Source organism: Protobothrops mucrosquamatus, unplaced genomic scaffold (genome assembly GCF_001527695.2).
Source record: "Protobothrops mucrosquamatus isolate PMUCROS unplaced genomic scaffold, P.Mucros_1.0 scaffold2389, whole genome shotgun sequence".
Classification (NCBI taxonomy): Eukaryota; Metazoa; Chordata; class Lepidosauria; order Squamata; family Viperidae; genus Protobothrops; species Protobothrops mucrosquamatus.
Genome location: NW_015388463.1, coordinates 1 through 21,014, shown reverse-complemented (window position 1 = coordinate 21,014; position 21,014 = coordinate 1). Strand labels below are relative to the sequence as shown.

Here is a 21,014-nt window from a genome sequence, read left to right as displayed (position 1 = left end):
TATCTTCATTGCAATGGCAGATGGTCACTAAATGAGCCGGCCACTAAACAAGGATCACTTATAATCAGAAAGATGGCAGTGATGGGTTTTAAAACCTTTGGCAAAAGCCAAGGTAGGGAAACGACTCTACCCATTAGGTCACACTGGCTCTCTGTCTAAAAATCTGGAGCAGAACTAAATGTCTATGGAGATTCTCGGTCACCCAGGTCAGGGTTGTCCCAAAGGGGCTTTTTCAAGAGGCAACTGGACTTTCTTGTTTTTCTTGGAAGATGTTTCGCTTCTCATCCCAGAAGCTTCTTCAGCTCTGACTGGATTGTGGGGAGTGGAAGGATTTATACTCCTTGCAGACAGCTGGTCATTTGCCTTCTTTTAGGGAGTCGTTGAGGCCATTTAGACTACAGGACTAACCATTTGCACTTCAGTTTGAGATGCAGACAACCCAGACTCATCCCCAACAGCCTGCACCCGTCTCCAACAAGGAAGGGACCCAGGGCAGAAAACATCCTGCAGCCAAGAAGGCTCCACACCCATTTGCACCACTCAGGTGACCCTGAGGACACAGGTAAGCCTCCAAGTGGCCTCAACGACTCTCTAAAAAGAAGGCAAATGACCAGCTGTCTGCAAGGAGTATAAATCCTTCCATCCTCCACTATCCAGTCGGAGCTGAAAAAGCTTGTTGGAGGAGAAGCGAAACGTCTTCAAAGAAAAACAAGAAAGTCCAGTTGCCTTGTGAAAAAGCAACTTCGGAGCAGAACTAGCTGTGAATTATTTCTCCCAAGTGACTGAAATGGTATAGGGTTTCCTGCCTGAGCAGGGGGTTGGACTAGAAGACCTCCAAGGTCCCTTCCAACTCTGTCATTCTATTAAGTGGCATCCCATAATGGAGTCACGGAGGTGGAAAGTTCAAAGCATCAAGAGGTTGGCCTATCTCAGCCTGGATTAATCAATGGAAAACACCGCAATCCGTCCAAGTGACTCAAATTTATGACTGCTTAAATGATGCCTTACCTAGCAGGCCACAGATCAGCTTGAAGGTTCCTGATCGCGAGGGAGGAAAGTCAATGGTTGAGAACAATGGGGAAGACAAATAGCTAGAAGGTGATGGAGCACATCCCAGAATCTTGCTGCTGGTCACTTGGTGTCCTGAAAGAAAGGGGGGTCTTTTGCAAGTGACCCCAGTAGGAGTCTGGATTTTAGCCTCCACCAATTGCATGGACTGGATCAACTGACAGTTGCAGACCCATGGATTCCTGTGAAGAAGCAGGAAGTTGATGGAATCGGGGAGAGTCGGTAAGGCGGTCAGCCTGTTCTGGAATAACAGGAGATCCTGGAGCAGTTGTAAAGGTTGGAAAGCTTCCTGGTTGATAAAGAGGATTTTATTAATTGATAAGTCCAGCTTGGTCAAGGAAACCAAACCCAAAAAAGCATCCATGGGGAGATATTGGATCATGTTGGAGGAGACCACCAGCTCATCCAGCGTGTTTAAGTTCTCAAAGGTCCTTGGGGGAAGGTACGTGATCCTGTTAAGGGCGAGGCAGAGTTTCTTGAGATTCGGCATCTCCATGAACCACGTCCCCCTCAAAACGTCCAAGCTGTTGTTGGTTAGGATCAACTCTTCAAGATACAGAAGACCCGAGAAAGCCAGGGGATCAATTGTACAACTCAGTAGCTGGTTGTGGCTGAGATCCAGAATCTTCAGGGGGTTGACGTAAGGTGTGAAAAAAGTGAAGTCGGCCAAGGCGGAGACGAGGAACCCGGTGATTGACAAGAAATAAAGGTTGGTGAAATTACTGAAGGACAGAGGAGGTATCTCACTAAGGTTTCCTTGCTGTAGAAGAATCTGCTGGGTGGAACTTGGCAAAGCGATTAAGACTGGAAACAGTGAAAAGGGGAAACGCTTAGAATGAAAATAACAAGTCGGTTATCAATGTTTCGATTTCTGAAAATATCTGGGGGGAGGTCTGGAGTCATGGCAACGGGACTTTTCTTTTTTGGTTGGACAGCCATCTGTCTGAAATGGTATGGAGTTTCCTGCTTGAGCAGGGGGCTGGACTAGAAGACCTCCAAGATCCCTTCCAACTCTATTCTGTTCTATTCTATTCTCGTGGGTGCTCCATCACTAGACTAGGGGTCTTCAAACTTGGCCCTTTTATGACTTGTGGACTTCAACTCCCAGAATTCCTCAGCCAGCATGCCTGGCTGCGGAATTCTGGGAGTTGAAGTCCACAAGTCATAAAAGGGCCATGTCTGAAGACCCCTGGACTAGACAGTCACTTGTCTGAGATGGTATAGGTTCTCCTGCTTGAGCAGGAGGCTGGACTAGAAGACCTCCAAGGTCCCTTTCCAGCTCTATTCTATTCTAAATTTTATCTGTTGGTGGAACTAACAGGAGGAGAAAGCAACAGCTAAAAACACTGAAGATATTCACCATCACTGAGTGAAGACACATCCTCGCATTCGACCGTAGATACGGAGCATAGCTGGCAAATGGGAGGGCAAGGAAGAACGGTCCCCAAATCAAGGAACAACACAGCCACAAATCCCGTGATCCCTGCCAAATTCAAACACAAAAAGTCCAGCCTCTCCCTTGGAACGTCATCAGCTCCCCCATTCCCAAGACCCCCAGACCAGAATGCAACCAATAGGGATATCACTTGCCATTCCTTTGCAGAGTTCTCTTGACCACGTCCATGAGGGTTATGAGGTTTGCTGGATGAAGGACAGCTGTCAATCGTCCCACTTTTTCTTCTGGTCGGTGACTTACTCACCCAGAGCAGTAGAGTTGAAAGTTTTGCTGAATAAAATACTCAAAAGATCACGGAGCTTGCTTTGGAGAAGAGACACTGAATTGAGTGGCATTTAAGGAGGACTCGAAGAATCTGTTTTCAGTTGTGCTGCGGTTTGGCAAACTGTGGTTTACTGAATAAACCACAGTTTATACTGAATTATTCAGTAAACTGTGGTTTACTGAATAAACCACAGTGCCTAAATTCGCACCACATCATAAACCCAACATTTTTTTTAAAAAAAAACACCCCTCTTGGATTGAAAGACCTCCGTTGAGTTAGGCATAGGGTTACTTAACTGAATCACTAAGCATACATTTCCGCGAAGATTTGCAAAATGGATACAAGGATCCTACTACACCATGTGGCCGTTATTTTATTTTAGGGCGAGGCAAGTTGAGAAGATAACACTCCCCCAACTTTTTAAAACTATCTGAGGAAGGAATTAAAATCCAGCCAGTTTACATGATGCGTTCTTTGCTATTTTTATTCAGCTGAAAAGAGCTGTGGTCTTGCGGAGATTTCCAAATAAACGATACACTTTTAACAGCCAGGTCTTTGTTTACAGAAACATGCAGACAGAAGGGATCAAGGATCTTCCGCATAAAACATTCACTCGATCAATACATGTGATTAAACTATCAAGGAGATGAATTAGCTTGTTTCCTGAGTTCACTGCAAAGCAAATTTCGATCCCTGGCGTCACAGTTAGGACAGAGAATTGGTCCGTATTATATCGGCAAAGACTTCCTAATCACTCTGAACCACAACTGAAATCATTATCAAACAAAATCAAATTACCTACCAACTTTATCATTAGGATTTCACCAAGGGTGCTGTAACAGGAGCTTAGAATGGGGGGCCAACAATATTGTGCATGCATGCATTGAAACATCAACACACTTAAAATGAGGGAAAGCTTGCCCATCCTTTTCCCCTTCCAAGACGTTCCCACTGCAGTTGGAAAATTGGATAAATAACCACCCTAAAAATTCACTAATGCAAGGAGAAGGCCATTCTACCCTCTAATGTACTTTAATTATTTGTCCTCGTGGCAGCCTTCCCAACCTGCTGAACCCAGCTTTGGGACTTCAGATCCCTTGGTTCAACAGCTGGGAAGACTGAGGCTTCCCCTGAAGTGCCAGGTTGAGGGAAGGCACTTGGAGTGAGCCAACTTCAGTCTCCGTTCTCCAGATAATGTTGAAAAGATGCACACAGTGGGGTGGGATTTTCCCAGAGGGAAATGGACCAGTGGGCTCTCACTAAAGGTGCATATCGGGGTGCTGAGCGCCACCCCTCCTCACCTTCAGAAGATAGCTTCAGAACCTACCCCAGGTATTCTAGAATGGCATTGTGAGTCATTGCATGGATTCCTTCCCCAAGTCTTGTCTTTGGATTTTGTGGAACCTTAAAGGAGATTGGTGGAACCTTAAAGTCCTTTTGGTTGTCTCCATTTTTGGAGCCATTGCGTTGAAGACCACTGGGGCCTACATGGATTTGGTGGCTGGTTGGAGAAAAGCAGAGCTCTGATGGGTCAATTTCCATCGCTCCCGAGTCCACCGGCCCCGATTCTCCACCACTTCATGCAGAAGGTTGATGTACTTAGACTCGTGCATCGGCAACGTGCTGTCATCTTCGTATGAAGAGCGGGTGAAAGGAATTCTTGAGGGTGGGGATGTGTTGGCTTTCCTGAGGTTTCTGGATGGAGAGGACACCGGCTTTGAAAATGGTTTGGTTTTTAGCCCTGGGGATAGCTTGACTGCTTTGATATCAGTCTGAGCAGCCTGCATAAACCTTGGAGGAACCGCTTGGCTTAATCCTTTCCGAAGAGCCAACTCTGAAAAGTTGGCTGGTTCTCCTTCGAAGTCTAATTTTGTTCTCTCGTTGTGGGCTTGGTTAGCCTTGCTAGTATGCGAATTGTATTGGCTTTGTAGTCCTTTGTCCAATTCCATTTCCCCTACATCTGTTACCTTAGCCATAGTTTCTGGATTTGATTCTTCATCAAATGGAGGCTCCGTTTCATTGTCTATCTCAGGCTCACGTTGTTGGCCGTCAAGGCACAAAAGATCCCCCTTTCTAGGAGACAGATGTAACCACTCCTGATCAAATTCTGGCTTCTCCCCTTCCAACACCTTGCCACAGTGAAGAGGGGAGAGCAAAAACTGGGCTGTAAAAGATTCCCTGACGCTTAACCCATCGGATCCTTGACCCCCAATCTTCCTTTCAAAGGGCCATGTCAATGACCGCTTCAACGCACGGCCCTCGTTCTTTGAAATCACATCCTTTTGGGGTTGGACCTCAGCCTGTTCTTCAGGGGATGTAGTCACACTTAAATACAGGAAGGGCTCAGGATGAACCGTGTTTTCCTTTTCAAGATGGGTAGACTCTCCATTATCTTGGATTATTCGGTTGAAAGCTTCAGAAGAAACTTTGGTCTCTGAAGTATCTTGACCTACTACTTCTACCACGACTGTGTTTGCCTTGACGTGGCTCTGAGACTCTACTTCCTCCAGCTTCTGATAATTCCACAGTCCTGAAAAAGGAGGCAAGTCTTCATTTTCAATATGCGTTCTGTCACTCTGGGACCGGAAGGGCATTATTGATTGTTCTTGGTTTGCATCCATCGACTTTTGCTGCCTCTGGTAGAATTCTTTTCTCAGTAAAATGGCTGAGGCAGACTTGGCACGGATTTTCAACGTTCGCTTCCCCAAAGCTGCAGTCCTCTCTTCGTTTTCATTCTCTCCAGCTGAGAGTTGAGGTTCTACAGAATCAATCTGAGTTGTAGTGGAAGAGGGTTCCATGGCTTCCTGGCTTGGCCAGATCCGTTTACTGGCGTATCTCACCATCCACATCCCAAACAGCAGCAAGAGAAAGGAAATAAATACTGCCAAAAAAAAAAAAAAGGAAGGGAAGTCAATTAACTCAAAAACAAATCATGTGCCCATTCTGAAATGAAGCATTCAATAGCAGAAATTGAAACAGGAGAGGCACAGAATATTCTGATTGGGTGCCTAAGACACAAGGGCAAGTTTTTAAAATGCTAAATGCTAAAATCCAAATACGTTGTAGTGTAAAATAGAATGGCACTGGGTATATCTCCAAGGAAAATGTATTAGATAGATAGATAGACAGACAGACAGACAGACAGACAGACAGACAGACAGACAGACAGACAGACAGACAGACATGGATAGATGTATATGTATATGTAGATATATAGATATACATATCCTTTAGCTGCTAAAACATTCTAATAATTTGGTTTAAGTTGATACTACAGACTTAATGATACCAATAAAGGAGAATATTTGTAGCTCAGGGCTGAAATGAGGGGTCCTTGGTTCTCTCTGAGTTTGGTGGTTTTCTTGTAGATGTTTCAATTACCCAAACTAGTTTAGGAGACGACCAGGTTGAGTCATAAGTCACAGGTCGCATCCACAAGAGATCGAAGTTCAGCCCACTTTGAATGCCTCTCTTATCTCCCGCTCATTTCCCTTGATCGCCAGTTGGCCAGATTCTGGTAGAGAGCTAAGCTTGCAATAAATCTTTATACTCATTTGAACTGCCCAAATCTCCTGATTTCCCTGGACATCAACAGGACTAGGACTAGCACTGATGATGTTACCTAGTTTGGGTCATGAAACGTCTTCAAAAAAACAGCAAAGCTCAGAGAGCACCAAGGAGCCCACAGTCCCTCCTCCTGCTGCTCCTCCCCTTTCCCCTCCACCCATTCCCTTCTAGCATGGATGATGTTACCTAGTTTGGGTAATGAAACGTCTGCAAGAAAAGAACCAAGCTCAGGGAGCACCAAGGATGCCTCAGACCCGATGATTTACCATGGCTAAAATGGACTTGGTCCTGAGTCTTCTCAGCCCTTAGTCACCACCTTAACCTCCTATAGTAAAGTAGCATCAGGAATAGTTGGAAACTCACTAACAAGAATACTGAGAAGTACCTAAACAAGCCAGCAAAGCTGGCAGTCCAATTTGATAGAAGCTGTTCCCCCAAGTTGTTGACAGGGATTCTGGTGTGCAGTTGAAGCTGGAGATGTTCCAGACTTGGATCCCTTTCATGCTTGGTGGATTGTGACATATGACAGAAGTAGCATCTTGGAGCAGTGACATGTTGTACAGCTCTGTAAACAAACAAACAAACAATATCCCCAAGCAGGGCATTAGGTTGTTGAAGACCGTGATACATTGGCTGAGTTTGCACATTGTACTAACACCGTGGTTTGCTGACCAAGCCACCATTGGCAGGGCTCACTCCATAGTTGTGATGTCAGGCACGAAGGAACAGGATCATACGTTTAGCTCCAGTTAAGATTTATTGCTTATGCCTATATACAAGAATCTAGTCAACTAACTTTCAGCACTAAATTGGCACTACATAATGGAATTCAAGAGGGGTTGGACTTAAACCATTTATGACAATGTAAGGACTCCAGATTGATTCCTCTCTTGACTCCGACTCCTTGCCTCTGTCTCTTCTCCCACATCCGGTTCATGAAACATCTATGGAGATTCTCAGTCATCCAGGTCACGGTTGTCCCAAAGGTGCTTTTCCAAAAGGCAACTGGACTTTGTTTTTCCTTGAAGACATTTCACTTCTCATCCAAGAAGCTTCTTCAGTTCTGAGTGAAGTGAAGTGAAGAAGCTTCTTGGATGAGAAGGGAAACATCTTCAAGAAAAAACGAAGTCCAATTTGCCTTTTTGAAAAAGCACCTTTGGGACGGTTCATGAAACCTAACAGCACTCTTTCAGTGGAACTTTAAGGTTATATCTGGGGCAGACAAATCAGTAACTTATTCTATAATGTTGGATTTTTTTTTCTTATTAAAAAACCGACATTTCCCAGCGCGCTCGCACCTCGAAGAAATAATACAGAATCCCGATGTTCACAGCGACAGCCCCATGGGTTTCCTCCGAGTTTCATCGCCGGCAGCCTTCTCATCCCATCAAACGCATTTCTTGTTAAGCTGGTTAAATTATTGCCGGAAAGGTCGAGGAACGTGAGCTTGGATAAGCTTCCGAAGCTCCGGCTGGCGATTTCGTAGATCTTATTGCTGGCGACATTCAGGGTGGTGAGGTTGGAGAAGCCAGAGAACGTCTCAGGTCCAATTTGGGTCATGAGGTTCTGGGCCAGCGTGAGGTTCTCCAGTAGGCCTGGCTTGGAGAGCCAAGATGCTGTCGCATAAGTTAGGCTGTTCTGATAGAGACTAAGTTTAGTGAGGCCTTGGAAAGCACGAAACGCACCGGGTTCAATTTTGCTGATGCCGCTGTTCGCTAAAGCAAGGCTGGTGACAGAGGACAAAGTTGGACTCTTGAAGACGGTGGAGTTGAGAACCTCCAGATTGGTTACCACGAAGAGAATGGATGTGAGGCCCGCAGGGAAGTCTGGAAGAGAAATATTTAACGGATTTTTTTCCCCAAGGCAATTTTATAAGCAATTTATGTTGCCTACAACATGCTTGAGTATTCTACCCCAGCCCTATTATGTCCCAAAGGTCATATCCTGCTTCCCTGGAGCTGGGGCTGATGACTGTTGGATTTTTTTTTTTGGTGTGAAGGATTGTTGATTCGAGGGATCTTTCTTCCTAATCCCAGCTTCCTGACTCCAATCTTTCTGACAGGATGATCACGTCTGCATTTCTGCAGACCTGGTTTCTGTTTGGGGCAGGGAGACGTGTGTGTGTGTGTGTGTGAGTGTTAGTTTCTGCCTTTAAAATCCTTTGGGGAAATATATTCTGCCTTTGGGGAAATATACTCTGCCTTTTTAATATTGCCCAGAATATTAATTTCTCTGGATTCTTCCCACATCATCTTTGGAAGAGGTCTCACCATTTGGGATGGAAGAGCAGAAATATTCTTTCTCCAGGACACACTGCAACCTAGACAGCCCAAAGGAAGTCCAAAGCCAAGTGAATCCAAGGATCCCTAAGGAAACAAGGAGAGGCTGGACGGTGTCTGAACACAAACATAGACCCAAACAATGTTCAATTCAGCAAATGGCACCGACTTGTAAAACTGATCCACAACGCAACGGGTCACTCGGGATAAAAAACCAATGCTTTTGAAAAAGCACCTTAAGACTTGTAAAATAGAAAAAAGGTCTTTGTTTAATTGCAGGAATGCTTTATTCATGTTAACAAAAACCCTTTCCATTTTAACAGTTGGGGTGCTTTTGTTGGTCAATCTGAATTCTCTGTATGTGTTGAACAGTTTAGCCAATAGTATCTCTCCCCAGAGGATACCCCTTTGTTCCTATCAGCTTCTCCTTTTCTTCCTTCAAAAGAGAGATAGCAGTTCTTAAAGGGCGTAAAACAATCAGTTAATGGGCCAGACACTTGATCTTTCACCGACCAATATATTCAACGATAAGAGAAATGATCCTTTTGCATTTATAAGGGGGGAAGGTATATTTCTCCAAATACACATAGCTTCTTCTATCCAACACTTTTAAGGTTTGCCATTCATCTGAGATTTATAAGGAATGGTTCTTGGAATCAAGCTGATCCAACAGTTCCTGAAAGACTGGGGTGGGGTGGGGTGTGGATTTATCTTTCCAATTGAACTAACTTTCTGAATCAGATTGATTTGGTTAGTAATTGATTTAAGTTAAGGGGTCTAATAGAATCGTTTGATGTTCCTTCCCAAAGGGAAGGACAAGAAACAATGGTTGGAAGCTGATCAAAGAGAGAAGCAACCTGGAATTAAGGAGAAACTTCCAGACAGTGAGGACAATGAACCAGCGGAACAGCTTGCCACCAGAAATTGTGGGCGCTCCATCGCTGGAAGTTTTTAAAAAGAGACTGTCTATTCTACTCTACTCTACTCTACTCTACTCTACTCTACTCTACTCTACTCTACTCTACTCTACTCTACTCTACTCTACTCTACTCTACTCTACTCTACTCTACTCTACTCTACTCTACTCCACTCCACTCCACTCCATTCCATTCCACTCTACTATATTCTATTCTACTCCACTCCACTCCACTCTACTCTACTCTACTCCACTCCACTCCACTCCGTTCTACTCTACTCTACTCTACTCTACTCTACTCTACTCTACTCTACTCTACTCTACTCTACTCTACTCTATTCTATTCTATTCTATTCTATTCTATTCTATTCTATTCAGAGCTGATGGCAATGATCTGATTCCTCCTCCAGACTGAATGTTATACAGGGCTTCCTGCTTGAGCAGGGGATTGGACTAGAAGACCTCCAAGGTCCCTTCCAACTCTGTTGTTCTGTCTATTCTGTCTGAACAGAATGCTTCACCTCTGAGCCAATCCACCCCCCCCTACACACATATACAATGAAAGCAAGACAGGACCACTTACATTTCATCTTGGCCAACTTCTCCTTACCAAGCAAACCTGTGTACCGTCTTCTTTCTCAAAGCATTAAGGCACTTTTACAAGAATAGCAGGCGCCAATCCTTCATAAAACCTCCCAGATTGTGCCTGAAACTCGTTTCAGGATCCAAACAAGTTGAAACCTGCTGCGTGTTGAGTTCCTCACTTCCATGGGGGTCTTCTCCATCTGTCCATGTGGCCGCACGAATGGCCAACCTGAGTTGTATCTCCATAGCATCACCATGGAGTTTCCCCATTAGCAGTAAATAAGTTAACCATTTCACCCAAGAATGCTGCTTCTGTTTCCTTGGCTATCTCCTGGCTTACCTCGTTAAAGCTCTAGAATTATCCATCGTAAAAATATTGGCTTTAGGGATAGACAACCCCCTTTCCTATAAAATGTATTCTTTACTCAGCTCAATTTCAACCCTTTTTTTTTTTTTTTTTTTGCAGTTAGGATTCATTCAAGGAAGAATCCGTTTCACGCATTTCGACTAAAGTTTTGCATTTATGCTGTTAACGCTTTATGGACATTAAGTTTTGCTTAATGTCCGGATAGTCAATAGCTAATGGAACAGTGGAATTGAAAGTAACAATGGAATTAAAAAGGACAAATGCATGACTGCTGAATGACCAAGGAGAGGCTAAATGCCTGGTCAAAAACACAGCATGTGGACTAATGCATTTAAATTTCAGAAAGGCAAGCTATAGTTGAAAGGCAAGTTAAGCAAAAAAATAAAATAAAAATAAAACAGTGGTTCAGTAAGGGGACCTATTACTCAAAGAAATGATGGGCTCCACTTTATTAGGAGCCCTAGTGGTGCAGTGGTTAGAATGCAGCATTGAAAGCTAACACTGCCCACTGCCAGCAGTTCGATCCTGACCGGCTCAAGGTTGACTCAGCCTTCCATCCTTCCAAGGTGGGTAAAATGAGGGCCCAGATTGTTGGGGGGCAAGATGCTGATTCTGTAAACCGCTTACGAGAGTGCTGTGAAGCATTATGGGTCAGTAAGTCTAAGTCCTGTTGCTATTTATTAGATGTGTTAGATCAGAAACCAGACACCTAAGGGCTTTAATTTCCTGTGCTAAACATGAATGGACTCGGTGCTCTGAAAGGACCTTTTACTTATTCTGTTAAAGTAATGGCCAGGTCAGGTGGTTGTTTTTCAAAATGGGCTTTAAATTCCAGTTTTCAAAAGTGTGTTACACCTGTCCTTTCCTCTAGAAGGATGCTTATAATATTCATGTAAACTAAACACAGAGTTGGATCAGAAGTTTGCCTGGATATTATACGGTCAGTTGGCTGTCACACGAGTTGTGTATTTTCACGGTGGTGTCTCTCCAGCTAAGGCAAAAGGGAAAACTTTTCACTAGCGTGGCTTTTTCACGTTCGAACACTTCCACCATTCCCTTCGGAAGAAGACGCTCTCTTTTTCACTTGCCCTGGGCTCCAGAAATTAATTTAACATGGAAGACTCAGTTTATATCTTTAAGGTACATTCACATTTTGCATTTACATTACAACTGGGTTTGCACGGGTTGAGCTAGCTGCGAACAGCAGCCACGTCTGAAAACACGCTAAGGTTGGTTACGGTGCACCTTGGTTTGTTTTCTTGTGGCTTTACCCAGCTGTGAACTCAGCTAGTCAGTTTCTTTTCAACTAGCCTAGTAACCAGGTTTTGTGTACATTCAGTCTGTTTGCAAAGGGCATCAGCAAAGGAAGAAAACGGCTTCCCCAAAGTTTACTTTCAACTGATGTTTACCTGTCAACTGACGTAGGGTGGCATTGCCACAAATGGAGGAACTTTGGACCCAATCACTGGTTGGTTTGTTAAATTGGTTAAATTTATTTGCCACCTATCTCGCTGTGGGGCTACTCTAGGTTAGCAGTTGATAAGTCTTATTGGAAAATGGCTTTCGGTCTCAGTCTGAACTGTGGTGGCTTAGAATTTATTTCAGACTAAAAGGAAGGCCAGCTGAAGACTGTTTCCATGGGAGAAAGGTCTACTTCTTGGCCCAAAAAATTATCGCTTTGTTAGACAAAGATGAGCAACCTGCCACTCGTAAGATCTATTTTGCGGTGGTTTTGCAAACACTTTTGAGTTAGGAAGCAGGTGAGAATGGTAGCATTCACCCTAAAATGGGCTTAGTCAAATTAAGCCGGGAGGTTAAATGATACGATGAACAGTTTGAAGGTGAAACCAGAGTTGTGTGGAGGAAGAACCCCTAAGTGGGGCGTTAGGAGTTGGAAAGAAGCCTGTGCTTTGTGAGCATTAAAAAAAACTTTTCTTCCTCTGGAAAACTGCAAGCAAAGATCATAAAAAAACTTTTCAACCACTCATAAAGAGGGTTCGTTTTGTTTGCTTTCTTTATAGCGGATGTACATCTCTTTCCCAGCTTGCTGCAGGCAGACATTAATCCCACTAGTCAAAAATCTCAACCTGTGGTCCCTAACCCACAATGTTGCCACAGAGGGCTTGAAAAAATGTTATGATTTAAATCTCAAGTTAAATCTTGGGGGTCCGTGGCCGCAAATGGTATTTAAACGGGGTTCGTGGTGAAGAAAAGGTTGAGAACCACGGTAACTCACCGTTATAGGTAACTCACCCCTGTAGGCCAAAATGAAGTATTCCATGTGCAATGTGTAACATTTTTTAAAACCTCTGGCCTCAAAGTTATAATTGAGTGGCAGTTTCTATAGGAGCTTCAGGAAGTAACTAGCCCGTGACATGCAGGAACATAAGAAAACACATCTTTAAAGCCTCATGCATATGTTGGCACATGCTTAACCACAGACACACAGACACACAAAAATGCATGGGGTAACAAAAAAACAGGATGATGATCTTTATTTCAGTGCTTCCATAAAATAAATATGTCGTATATCAAACAGTGAGAAAAATCAAGCATGAAAAGCATGTAACCAAATAATAATAATAATAATAATAATATTGCTCACAACCACATTGAATACTCTTGAATATTTTAGAAACGAACCCTTATTTACAAGGTAATCGACTATCAAACAAAATGTACAATCTATTTAAAACAAAAAGCCGAGGGAAGTGAACCAATCAAATGGCAACCACGGAAGACCATTCTGATTTTTGTTCCCCCCCCCTCTCCTTTCCTAGCTTAGGGTTAAATACGCCGTTTCTCGCCTCGCTTTATACAAAAGTCACTTTCTATCCCATTATTATTTTTCCAGGAGCATAAATAATGACCCAAGGGGGTGTGTTTCATCTCTCTCTCTCGTTCTTCTCTAGTGTTAGAAAAAGAGTGTCTTTGTACGAGGTCTTCAAGTAACATTTCAAGTAGAAGTTGAACATGTGCAAACCAAAATGTCAGAAAAAAATAATAATGTCCCAAGCGGTAAAAAGTCTCAAAAAAAAAAAAAAAGGTTTGGGGAACCTGATAAAGGATGAAAACTACCCAATTTTTAATCAGGTCTTCCAGGCAGAGAGAATTGGGGGCTGGGGGGGGGGGAAGAAGAGACATTTTAAAACACATCATCATCAAAGCTTCCTGCATCTTTCCCAGTTGTGAAAAGGGGTTGTTGTTGTTTTTTTTGAAGGTGAAAGCACACACAGGTTTAAAGGTTTCAACTCGAGATTTAATATTTTCAAGATGAAAGGGGAGAGGAAGGAGGGGATAAAAAAAAACAAACAAACAAACCCCAAAGCCGCTTTTCAAGCTTTCAAACCAAACACAAAAATTGTTTTAAAAACTTGCTAGTCCTAGGGAAGTCAGTTTGGCTTTTTGTAGGTAACTTGTCTAATTGCGTCCCCTCCCAAATTAAAAAGAGCTCCCGCCGAAAAAACTTAAAAAGAGGAAAAAAGAAAACACACTCGGCTCGTTAAGAGCATGCCGCTCATCCAGCAAAGGACAGACAGGACAGGACAAAGTAGCGTTACAGTTTTCAGGACATGATTATTATTATTATTATTATTTTAAAAAAGCATCGGAATATCGGTGATAACTGAGTGCACCATTCAACGGAGAAGTTTAACGTGCTCGGGAGTGAAAAAAACATTCCACTATTCCTAAGGTCTGTCTTTATTTAAAAAGACCAAAACAAGGAAACAAAAAATAGCAGAGGGAAGATGAGGTTATGAAAATCCAGGGTTTGTTTCGGGGTTTTTTTTTTTTGCCATGTCAAGTTTCAAATGAGCTAATCCAGCTGCTAGCACCTATCTGCTTCTTCATGATTGTGTTGCCTGAAAGTTCGCAAGCCATCGCAATGTTTGCATATGTCCTCTGTTCCCATTAAAAAAAAAAAAAAGACTTGATTTGACATCTCTCAGTGCGTTGTGATTCAAGAAACTGATACTGTAGTGTAGGTAAACTGAGCCGAGGGTGGGTAGCGTGGTAGGATGGGCTTCCCTTTCCACACACACACATACACGCACCCTCCAGAAATGAGAGCCTGGCTTAACATTGGCAGTAAAATGCGGTACGTTAGGTCGACATGAGATCCTTAGAGGAATCCAGAAGGAAAAAGTCACTTTCCCCCCCCCCCAAAGGATTCTTCTGAAAACAAAAAGCATCCTGCCTCCGTTGCCCGGTTCTTCATTCTTTTCCCGCCTAGAACTGCAGCTTTGCCAACTCTGAAAGACAGCGTGCTTTTTTTTGTTGTAGGAGTGTGTGATCGAAAGAAAGAAAGAGAGAGAGAGAGAGAGAGAGAGAGAGAGAGAGAGAGAGAGAGAGAGAAAGAAAGAAAGAAAGAAAGAAAGAAAGAAAGAAAGAAAGAAAGAAAGAAAGAAAGAAAGAAAGAAAGAAAGAAAGAGAAAGAAAAGAGGATTCCCAACTGGTACCAATGAAGAGCTTCAAGTAAAAAAACAAAACGAAAACCCCAAAATAACCCCAGTAAATCCCCGGCTTCGGGTCTCGCCACGGGCACTTTCCTCTCGTGAAAAGCGGCAAGACTTTAGCCAGGAGTGTAACAGCCAGTTGTTGTTGTTGTTTTAAGCATTCAAACCAAATCAGTTGCGTCCCGAAAAAAAGAACATCAAAGTCGTTCCGTCACACCGTCCTTGCATCCTTGTTTAAGAAGCTGCTTGCTTGCTTTTTTTTAAAAAAGGGGGTTTATGGTTCCGCCCGGTTACGATACCCCCGACGGTGAAATCTAGCCCAGTCCCTCGCCAAAGCCGAGTGTCATTTGCGATTCTGGGTCTTCTTTGGCACGGCGGGCCGCTTGGGTTGCCACAAGTGGTTGTGAATTGTCAGAGCGTCTACGCTGACCGACATGGTTTTGGCCGGGATCAGGTTGAACTGCTTTCTGTCCGAGCTGTACTTGTACAGCTTGTCGATCATTTTCTTGGTGATGCTCTTTGGGCCCGTTCCGACCAGCTTGGAGATCTCTTCGGTGTCGGGATAGTAGCAATAAAGTGCTCTGAACTGACAGCCAGCATCGCGGAATAAAATGATGTAGTGGTTGGCTTCGCTCTTTTCGAGCTCCTGCGGGCGGAAAGAGGAGATTGAGGGCCGGGAAAAGCGAAGGGTTCAAGGGGCCCTTGGTTGAGTTGGTAATGAAGAGGGCAAACCTCACGGCCTGCTTGCATGGATGATGTTACCTAGTTGGGTCATGAGAGGTCTGCAAGGAAACCACCAAGCTCAGAGAGCACCAAGGACCCCACAGTCCTCTTCCTCCTCCTCCACTCAACAGACCCCACTCCCTTCTAGCACTGATGATGTTACCTAGCTGGGTCATGAGAGGTCTGCAAGGAATCCACCAAGCTCAGAGAGCACCGAGGACCCCACAGTCCTCTTCCTCCCAATCCTCCTTCTTTTCTTCCACTCCACAAACCCCACTCCCTTCTAGCACTGACAATGTTACCTAGTTGGGTCAGGAGAGGTCTGCAAGGAAACCACCAAGCTCAGAGAGCACCAAGGACCTCACAGTCCTCCTCCTCCTCTTCCCCTTTTCCTCCTCTCCACAAACCAACCCCCTACTAGCACTTTTACCTAGTTGAGTAATGAAATGTCTGCCAGCAAGCAACCAAACTCAGAGAGCACCAAGGACTCCGCAGTTCTATCCTCGGGTACAAATATTCCCTGCTATCGGTATTCTAGGAATTTACACCAGTGTGAACAGCGTGCAGACCCAAGAGGTGGGCACGGAGCTTCACGCTAGGCTTCCAGCCTTGTAACTGGACAATTTTCATTGGACGGAGTCCCACAGATGCTACATGTAGTTTGAACTAGGATTTATCGAATTCATCACAGCTGGAAAGGCTGGAAAACATTATGCCAAGCCATCACCTCTACCGTTTCGGTTCATGCATCCTGGGCAGAAGCTTGGGGAAAAGTCTGTCCAGCACTCCCCCCCCCCCCAAGAAAACTGGGAGCCAATCTAGTCTCCTTGAACAGATGACGACCAGTTAATCAGATGACCTTACGGACTCCGGAGAAAGACTCACCTCCAGGATGGAATTCTTGTGAGGCTCGTTCACTTTTCCAGCAAGGCAGCAGTGGGAGATGGCGTTGTGAATGATGGACTTGTTGGATTTGCTGCTCGGCTCCTTAAAGAGCTTGGGGCCTGGAAAGAGATAAAGCAGGGAAAACATTCCTTGTTATCGAATCAAGCTAACAGCTCCGTCCACTCGTCCACCTCGCCCTTTGGTTTCAAAACAGGAGGCGAACTTGAAATCTCCCACTCAACAAGGACGTCGTTTCTCTTTTGGCGAGGGATTGTCCTGGTTGACTCGCTATGCAGCCTATTTGCAACCGGACAACAATAACAGGAGGGGGAGAGGGAAGGGAATGGGAGTGTCATGTGTCTGATTAACGAAACACTTAAAAGGACTTTCAGGCATATTTTTATCCTAAAAGCATTTATTAAAGTTACAGAGATGTCAGTACGGCATGGTGGAAATGCTTAGATCTGAGATTCTTTTCCGTTGCACATACATTCCAGGCATTTTTCCCTGCCTCTATTTTGGGGTCATGGTTCACATCTTCCAATTAACTTGGAAGATGTGATTTACTTCCGGTTTCTTTTTCCCGAGCTTTCCTTATATTCTCCTCCCCTTTTATTTATTTATTTATTTATTTATTGAATTTATATACCGCCCTATCTCCCTTACGGGACTCAGGGCGGTGAACAGGCGATAATAAAACCACGATAAATATACATGAGTTTCTGTTCTAAAATCAAATTAAATAACAGGCCTGCTCTAAAAGTACCCCATACAAAACCCCCACTAAAACATAATCAAACTACGCCAGGCCGGCCGCACGGAATAGATGGGCCTTCAGGGCTTTCACTGTTGCCTGATTTAACTATAAAAATACCAGACAGTTCTGCATATTGTCAAAGCAAGAATATACAGTATTTGCAGCGTTGACAGTGAGGGTGGTCTGGAAACTTCCAACTCCAAAGTCATCCTTTCTGGGAAGGCCATCCAAGGCAGACAGATCGTTCTCAAAACCACCCAGGTGCACAACCAATTGGTGGGCAAAAGACCATGGGAGGACCAGGGGGAGAGAAAGAGAATTTATCTTATGCTTTTTGCGCACAAAATGTTAGAACTGGCCTTTCCACTTCTGTACCCACATGGCTTTTCAGTAAAGGAGGGGAAAAAAACCCAAAAGTCTCAGGAGTTTTTGCTGCTGGCTGGCATTTTGGGACGGTTGACACGGATCAACTTTGGAGGCTGTGCAGAAACTGCTCGGATAGATCGATCCACTCGCCTGTATATTCTGCCACCGAGGCAATCGAGGAGGCGGTCGACGTGTTCTCCCAATCGCGCTCCATGTTTCGGCTTGGGTTCCTGCTCAGGATGGGCAAGGATTCCATGGACTCCACTCTGCCAGAAGAAAGACAATCCCACAGTCCGTATGTTTTCAATAAAGAAGATTATTGGTGGCTCAGGGATGACAAAAGGGGTCCTTGGTGCTCTCCGAGCTTGTTTGTTTTCCTGAAGACGTTTCGTGACCCAAACTAGGTAACATCATCAGGGCCGTTACCTACTTTGGTAATGAAACACCGGCAAGAAAACGAGCAAGCGCAGCTACGGTTTGTAAACAGGGAGCGAGTCACACTCATTGGCACTGATGAGGTTACCTAGTTGGGTCACGAAAGGTCTGAAAGAAAACAACCAAGCTCAGAGAGCACCATGGACCCCCCCCCATACACACATATTTTCACCTGGATCGTCTCCAGTCCAAGAAAGAGAAAAACCTGCCACTTAAATTAAGCTGCTTTCACTTCCTTCATTGCCAAAAAGATTAAAAATAAATAAAATAAATCAGCTGGATAGAAATACTTTCTTCTAGATTTTTTTTGAAGCGTAGCTGAAAAAAAAAAAATCTTTCTACAGATGAGTTAGCAGAAGGCCCATACATTTCCTGATGGTTATTTTTCACATGTACAGATAGCCTTTGACTTACAACAATCCACTTAGTGACTGTTTGAAGTTACAACAGCGCTGAAAATTTACGACCATTTTTCACACTGACCACCACTGCAGCATCCCTGTGATCACATGATCAACATTCAGCCAATTAGCAACCGGCATGTATTTATGACGGGTTGCAGTGTCCCCCCCGAGGGGGGGGAATTGTGATCCCCTTTTGCGACCTTCTGACAATCAAAACCCAGGGAAATTTCACTTAACAATTGTGGCAAGGTAGGTCGTAAAATGGGGCAAAAATCCACAAAACAAATGTCTTGCTTATTAGCAAGAGGCTCAATTGTGACTGTAAGCTGAGGACTCCCTGTTCTTCTAAAGGGGAAAGGTAGTTACCCATCTGTTGAAATTCTTGGATCATGGTCAAACAAGGCAGTAAAAAGGGAAATATCCCTCTTTTATTCCCAAATTGTCTTGCTGACGGGCGCTCCTACCTTTGGGAAGGGGTGCCCCCCGAATGGATGCTCTCGGGCTCGGTTGTCGCTGCCGATGCCAGGGACAAGCTGGACCCCGACTGGGCGCTGCTCAGGTTATCAGCTGACCGGAGGAAGAAAGGAGAGAGGTTGTAAATACAGCGAAACAATTTTGAGCATCCTCGGATCCATTCAAGGCCAAAAGCGGGGCTGTGCCTTACGGGTAGAGGAACACTTGGTGCCCGAATCGCTGTAGGATTCCTCTCGGTGGACCGACTTGGGCCGCGGCTTCTTCGCTTTAGGCCTGGGCTTGCCCAAACCCTGCTCTTCCAAAATCTGCTGCTGCTTTCGCCGCAAATACTCTTGCTTGATGAGTTCCCGCCGGGCTTTTTCCTCCTCCTTCCGCAGACGGTCTTCTTCGGCTTTGCGTCTGCCCAAAAAAAATAAGGAGGGGATTCCAGACTCTCAAAAGGAGGGACAGAGGAACTCAAAGGCAATGGGGAAGTAGCCCCCAACCAGCTTCCGACTTCTTTCTCCTTCCTTACGGAAGGGGGGGAAAAAAAGATACTTACCGAGCTTCGTCCCTCTTTTGTTCAACTTCTGCCTCCAGCTGCTGCTTCCGAAGCCGGGTCTCTTCGGCCTTGCGCTGCTGTTTTAAGAGAAAAGCAGCCCGTTTCTTCGCCAACTCATCTTCGGCTTTCTGTTCGTCCTAGGAAAAAAAAGAAGGAATGTCCAAATATTGCCCAGATCGATACGGAGAAAATACACAGGCGGTGGCTTTCCTAATCATGCAATTGTCCTTTCGTCGGTTTACAATAAACTCCCAATAGTTAACTCTTGGGCTAGCTAATAGATCTCCCAAGACCCTGATATCCCTTTTGGAATCTTTTATATGACTCTCAGAACCCGAACGTTTTTAAACTCAACAATACGGCATTTTTATGTTGGTCTTTTGACTATCCCAGGTTCAACTAAGCAGATATGGAAATTCCTAAGTCTGCAATTTTGACCTCTGTTTGGGGGGGGGGAATAAACAAGACACACACATGCATATATGTATATAATAAATCAACTAGCTCCTACTGGTCACATCAACACCTTAATAAAACGTCTTCCCCATTTCCTTTTAATGATTGCACCCAAAATGACAGTAAAGCCCTAGTTAATTACAAAAGTTTTAACACAGGCTTCTTCCAGCTGCGATGTCCCCAATCTGCGGTCTTCCATTTTCCAGAGTTCTCTGCCATGCCAATGTTGGCTGGGAAATTGTTAAGAATTAAAGTCCAGATTAGGGAACACTTCCAATATACTGTGGTTTTCAGAAAGAGAAATGAGACCGTGTTCAGATTAACTACATTTCCCCTTAAACAGTATCCTCCTAACAAAAACACTTTGGACTGTAACGTTATGTAGATACATCCTGAGCAAAAAATTGCCACCGACTCCCTTCTGTGATTAAATGTGAGTCGACAGAAAGTTACAACTTCACTCCAAAACTATTTCCCCAAACACAAACACCTGCAAGGTTACAACTTTGCTCTGAAAACATTTCCCCCCCCCCAAAAAAAATCCCAAACACGCCAAATGACACAATGATGCCATTGTTTTGCCAAATAAAAATATCTGCTAACTTGCACTCCTGCCTCCAGGCAGGATAGGAACCTGGAATTATTCCAAGTGGTTTTTGATCTTGGTGGTCCCTACCTTGAAGAAGAACCCAACTCCTGGTTTCTGATCCGTTTCGTTCATCAAATCCGAAGAGCTGCCCTGGCTTTCCACTTCTTCGTCGGCAGCTTTTAAATCCGAGAGGTCCACTTCGATGAGGCTACCTTTGCTCTTGGAAGCTTCTTCCATGTGGATGTTCTCCTTGCCCGAGACCTCGAAGCAAGCCAGGTGAAAGTCTTCCACGTTGCTGTTCACATCTTTGAGGGCTTCCGTGAGGATGTTGGTGTCTTTGGAAGAGGACAAAACCAACGGCCCTCTCTGGTTATCGTCGCAGAGCCGGTAATTCTCAAAGAAAAACTTCTCCTGAGGAGTGCTC

At 44.4% G+C, this 21,014-nt stretch overlaps 1 protein-coding gene across 1 annotated transcript; it reads right to left on the bottom strand.

Annotated features, from left to right (window-relative positions):
• Positions 1–15,230: 15,230 nt before the first annotated feature.
• On the bottom strand, positions 15,231–21,007 carry LOC107295536 (calmodulin-regulated spectrin-associated protein 1-like; the record flags this gene model as incomplete). The annotated part of the gene is made up of 7 exons (XM_015824859.1): positions 15,231–15,606; positions 16,569–16,687; positions 17,842–17,957; positions 18,995–19,097; positions 19,195–19,403; positions 19,546–19,682; positions 20,678–21,007. Coding segments are annotated over 7 exons (1,317 nt in total), but the record flags the coding sequence as incomplete, so codon positions are not given.
• Between the last annotated feature and the right edge of the window lie 7 nt (positions 21,008–21,014).